Raw genomic sequence first — 6,000 nt, 5'->3', positions numbered from 1 at the left:
CAGCCCTGCCCAACACTGGAGCGGCTCCTGCTCGGGAACGCCAGAAGCAGCTCTGATCTCTCCAGCGCCCCTTGGCCATGGCCACGGTACCCACGGCGTCTGCTCCCCTGCGCTCCCGGGGTCCTCGCCACTACCACAGCCGCCACAGCCTCTGAGCCCCAGGGGCTACTGCTCGCCGGAATCCTGCCCGCGGCCACCGCCGCAGAGTTACCGAGGTTAACCTGCCGCCAGCCGGGAGGCTCCTGCAACCTTCGCTCGCGGCGATGACAGCCACCTCAGAGCAGCCGGCTGTGTTCGGACAATTTGAGAATGCAATTGCTGGTTTCCCTGCCCACCCGCCCCGTTTCGCTTGCCATCACAGCACGCCTGTTGGATCTCAGTGGAGAAGTCCCGCTGCCCTGGTTCTCCACCGCTCCGTATAGACAAGCCTAAAACCTACATATTATATATATATATATATACATATTTAAAAAACATTAAATATAACTATCAGTCAAAAGGAGAGAAAGAAGGGAAACATTACTGGGTTACTATGCACTTGCGACTGATTTCTTGGTTTTTTATCATTTTGAACTTTATGGAATACATTGGCAGCCAAAACGCCTCCCGGGGAAGGCGCCAGCGAAGAAGTAAGTGCAGGGTTTGGTTTTGGGGTTGGGGTTTTTGTTGTTGTTGTTGGTTTGGTTTGTGTTAAGCATTTGTTCCCTTCCACCTCTTTCACCTGTCGGGGTCGCCCACCCCACCCCCCCGAGTCAGCTGCCAGAGGAAATAGCCCTTCCAGCCTACATCCTATGCCTCCCATAGGAGATAACAGTTCGGGCACTGGCTGTCCTCAAACCAGGGCTGGAGTCTGTGCACCCGGCACTGGGCTGGCTCCCGCCCCCCTTGTAATTCGGGATCTGGAAATGTTCGTTTCTTGCTTAGATTCGCTCTAGGGATTTATGTTTTCCTTTTGAGGCTCCGACGGAGGCCTAGAGCCCCAGGCAGCTGGGACGCCCGCCCTGCCTTCGGGTTGCTTGATACTGGCGCAACGCGACACCGGCACACCGCAAGTTGCTGCCTGGCTCAGGGGAACTTTGGCTGGACCCCAAGGCTGCTTTATGGTAGTCAAGACAAGCATCCTGGGGAGTGTCCAGTGGGGTGGGGGGATCAGTGAGCAAGCGCCTGCGCTGCCGCTTCCCACGACGCGCGCACGAGTGAGTAGAGTGGCGCGGGGGCGCTGGGGCGCCGGGGCGCTGGGGCTTCCAGGACTGTCTGCGGAGTTACCCAGGTCCCAGGCTCCGGGGGCTGAAAGCAGAGGAACCCCGGAGGTTTGGAATCCCCGGTGACCTTCTTGCCTTGTCTGGCCCACGTGAACGCTGTGGCTATCTCAGATTCTCTCCAGTGGGTGCCCTGAGACAGGCACGTACTGAGAACGGAGCTCCCCACTGAGCTCATCTCCTCGTTGCTCTTTACCCAATTACCTAGGAGTGTGTTCACTGGTGGCTGTGTGAAACCGTGCCCTCTGCAATGAAATGGGACGGTCCGGGCAGCCTACACCAAAGTTAGTCTGAGGCAAGCGGGCATCTTTCAGAGCTTCTGAAAGAAATGAAGAAATGAATGCGAGGTGGCTTCTCTATTTGTTCCCGGGTGGCCTGGCGCGCAGCTCTGCTGTGGGTGCCCGGGAGGGGAGTCCCTTCGCAGAGTTAAGGAAGACCCTAGCTTGGTGGAGGGCTCAGGAGCCAAGAGCTAGCTAGTAAGGGGAACTAACTGACATCACCCAGGAAAGCTGTTCTGGCCGGTCAGCCTACGACCTTGTCTGGTCTCCGGATGAGATCTCTTCTCAAGAGTCCAGCCCGCAAAACGCCTGCAGCTCTCGGGACACAACAACACTTGTGTGGGGTGGAAACTTAGTAATCGCCTCCCGCCACTGTTTGTCCCTCCATGGCCCTGGATGTGAGGGTCCCCTGAAAGCTCCCTTTGTACCGCTAAGCCCAGGCCAAACAAAGTTTGATTCACCTGAAAATTCCCTTTAAAAATCGTGGCTGGGCGAGAGCTCCAGAGGCTCGGGGTCGAGTTGGCCCCACTGCCTCTAGGATCCCGTCTCAGCGCAGGAGGGCCTAAACTAAACATGTCAGGGCATTCGATTTATTATTCTTGGCCTCTGAGTGGTTTGTATTCTATGCAACCCTCCCACCCAGTCTATCCAGTCTATCGCTCAGGCCCTGAAGCTGCTGCATGGAAGCAGAGGCCTGGGGAGCAGAGGTCCTCATGCCACCCCAGGCAAACTAGCTAGGTCCACTGGGAAATTCGTTTCAGGGCCAGTGGGGAATCCGAAGCCAGGAGAAACTCAGCTTCTTGCCTCGCATAGTTTATGCCAATCCGCCTATCACAGTACGTTCCAACCTCGCAGTGTCCCCCATCCCCACCCAGGAGCCAGGGTTGGAAGGATTCTATGCATCAGTGTGGCACTGGTACCTGGATTTCTAGCTGGATGGCTTCTGTTTCTAAAGGAAACAAAAGAACGCAAAGAAAACTTGCTGTGCGTTCCTTCTCATCTCCCCCAGGGAGGACCAGACCCGGGGGTGGGGGTGGGGGGACTCTGGGTGCGCACATCTGGGCTGGGACTAGAGGAGTGATGTGTGAAGTCTGAAGGAGATGGCTTTTCTCTGTGCCCGGATCACCCCAAAGCCAAGTCAAAGGCGCCCTCTGGTTGTGTTGAGAGGATGAAAGAGGACATCAGGGGACCGGAGCTGAAATTCCAGTGATTCTATGGGAGTGGGTCTGGAAAGAGGTAACACTGCTGCTGTCGCCTCTGATGCTTCACTTGACTATGCAGCTTGGTTGCTCCTGCAATCCTGGGAGAGGGGCGACCCCTTGCGTCCTCTGAGCAGACAGAAGAAAGATTTGGCAGGAGCAATATGGCTTTTTTGGAGTAAAGATCAAAAGGTTAAATGTCCTTGTTAAATGTCCAGAAACTCGAAATTGACGCTGCACGTTCACAAACACACCCGGATCATGTTTTTTGAACTATCTGAATAAAAAATGTCCTTTATGGCAACTGGGAATAGTTTTATAATGAACATTTAGGTGGTGGTCAAATTATTTTAAAACTGGTCAGACATCCCCATTTTTTCCACGATAAGGGAACAGCAGTGAGCAGTTAAGAGTACTGCTTTTGCCTTGTAGCAAATAGCCTTATTTTCATGAACTTTTACAGTCATCTAATGACAGGTACAAAATTAACGTTAAAAATATTTCCTAAAGTTCTAAAACAAATGGTCTCTTGGATGTTTCAGTACCAAAGACCCTTGCTAGCAAAGAGTGTCATTTACAGAGTTAAATATATTCAGCTCTGACAACCATGGTTGTCATCAGAAATAGCCAAAAAAGTTATGCAAAGATTATTACAAATCTCTACAACAATCAGTATTCTATTGATCTCTACTTGGGAGCAAACCAGTGATCCTAATTATTACACACTACTATTTTCTCTTAAAAGTACAGTGTTTTAAAACAGGAGTCTCGTACTTTTAAAATATTTATGTAATTATGGTGGATAAATGTCATAAAATTTACTGATTTTGATTGATACAGTTACCCAGAGATGACAGAATAAATTTATTCAGGATAAAACGGAAAATCTTCACTCAAAAGAAGTCACCATCCAACCAGATGCGTTAACAGCAAGCCATAGATTTGGACCCTGGATGCCAATTTACAAATTCTAAACTCCATCTTTAATCTCATTTCCAACTTTGTAAGCTTTTCCTTTCAGGCTTGGTAAAGCCAGCCTTCCAGTTGTGGGTTGCATGTTAATAAAACTTAAACATAATCTTATCATAACAATCACAATTCCTTCCTAGTGAATCACATTTCACCTGCATTATTTTTGTGGGGCCAGAAACTGTCATTTGGCTGGCATTTGTCTCCCTTCTGTAGAGAAGGGGTTTGAGAAACAGGACCCAAGTAGCCTGGTAGAGAGCAAGTCAATGTCACTTTTCTCCTCCCATGAACCTCCCTGCTCTTTACAATTTATCGTGTGCGCTGATCCTGCCATAGAGAGGATATCAGGCTAATAAAATAATTTACTTGATGATCTCCAGATTGTTATTTTCCCAATATGTTTAGAGAACAGGCTATCCTTCTTTAAAAGTAGAATCTTTAAAAGTATTGCTACAATGTGGACAAATGTTAAATACTTACATACTGAACAAGACTAGAACAGTTTGCTCAATATTAGTTGATTATCCAAAAGGTTCTATAAAATGACACTGCCCCAGGGGGTCTCTGTCAGAAGAAGGCTATCAGGCACTGTGGTCTTTGATGGTGGGCATTTATTATTTTGTCTTAGTGTTTCTGACTATAGACCATGCATGTTTTAGAAATTCATTATATGCCTAACAAGTAAAACACAAATATGTAAAAGAAGCAAGGGTACAGCAAAAATAATTACACTGATAACATACCTACTAGAATGTATTGATCACTGCTTGTGAAGGTGTAGCACATGTTGACTTATGGTGTAAGATTCTGATGCTCTGGTTTTATTGCTGGTCCTGAAAAAAAAAAGTTAACAGATTAAAAAGAAAAACACTGGTATTTTGATATATTAATTTGAATGTTTCATTTGGAGATTGGAAACAATACATTTTTTCCTCACTTGCTTAGTAACCTGTATACCTTAGTTTTGAGAAAAATAGTTTGACAGAGATATGAACAAAATCAGTTGGAGAAAGTACAGTCTATGATATGTCAGGTGGTATGAAAGCAAATCAAAGATAAATTCTGTTTCCTATGAAGTCGTGGCCACATATATAATGAAACAAATAAAGCCAAACTGCATTTACCTTCTAAATTTCAACGAAAACATCTTTGAATTAGAAGGTTGTTTCCTAAAATACCTTGTAAATACTCTGCTTTAAGTCTGTGTTTACAACTTCAGTAGAAAGATTTTTACCACGTACCTGAAAATGGTGATTTGAGATACTGTCATTTTAACCCATGTCACTGTAAGCACTGAGAATAAAAGAACAAGTGAAAAGGGCTTACCACTGTCACTTCAATATTTTTTTTTGAACATACGGTATGAGCAGTGTTTTAACTTGTAAGTAGATAGTATTTACTAAGCCATCTCTCCATTAAAGAGTTCCCTGGTTTTTTAACATTCTACAAATTAGGTCTCCAGAAAGCAATGAATTGAAATTACAACATGCAGTAAAATTTGATTTTCGAGTTGTTATAGGAAAACCCTTGGTACATTACCACAAAACGACTTTATTAGACATTTGATCCTTTTAGATTATTTGAATCTGGATAAGTACGTATATGTTGCTGCTAAGTGTCTAGAATATTTTCTAGCTGAATATCTAATGACTTTAAATATGTGTTGTGGTTTTAATCCTTCATAACAAAGCATTTCAGAACTTTACATAAAGTACTATTGAATTAGTACTCTAAAATTACAAAACTACAGTATTACTCTGAACTTAAAATTATTACAAACTTTTTTCTTTTTAACTCTTTTTAACACACTCAACTTAGGTATTCCCTGATCTGTCTTCCCACTTCCTCACTATTCATTCATACACTTATTCCCACTCACCAAAAACACCATTCCCAATTTTCAGTAAATTGCTGAAATGAACTACAGTGGATACTGTGTCTCATGAAATGCAACGATGAACTTTGTTTCCCATTAGAAAAACATCTATACGTTTTAATACTATAGCATGATAATGTGATGGAACAAGGATGGCCCCTTGTTTTTATGGTACGTTGTATACTGGTGTTATTTCCAAAACAATGGTTTGGAATATCTTGACTCATAGGTTATGTGGATGTTTGTCTTCCTTTTGATCTTGTTGGAAGATACGGATAGCTTACTTTGTTGTAAATTTTAGGAGATTGCAATGAGTACATCATCTTAGAAATTACTATCTGTTGAACCACCTAGTACATTTGAAATGCTTTGCAAATAAGTCTTAATAATACACATGAAGTATAAATAGGATTTGTGGA

General features: G+C 44.6%; 1 protein-coding gene across 2 annotated transcripts in view; it reads left to right on the top strand.

Annotated features, from left to right (window-relative positions):
• Positions 1-501: 501 nt before the first annotated feature.
• Positions 502-6,000, top strand: part of Rspo3 (R-spondin 3) — a 78,683-nt gene continuing 73,184 nt past the window's right edge. For both annotated transcript variants that reach the window (XM_051175479.1, XM_051175480.1), the window contains exon 1: positions 502-629. In XM_051175479.1, coding sequence (XP_051031436.1) covers positions 533-629 — 97 coding nt within the window. In that variant the 5' untranslated portion in view covers positions 502-532. The remainder of the gene's footprint in view (positions 630-6,000) is intronic.

This window comes from Phodopus roborovskii, unplaced genomic scaffold, assembly GCF_943737965.1.
Source record: "Phodopus roborovskii unplaced genomic scaffold, PHOROB, whole genome shotgun sequence".
Classification (NCBI taxonomy): Eukaryota; Metazoa; Chordata; class Mammalia; order Rodentia; family Cricetidae; genus Phodopus; species Phodopus roborovskii.
Note: the sequence above shows the minus strand (reverse complement) of the source record. Positions and strands in the feature narration are given on the sequence as shown.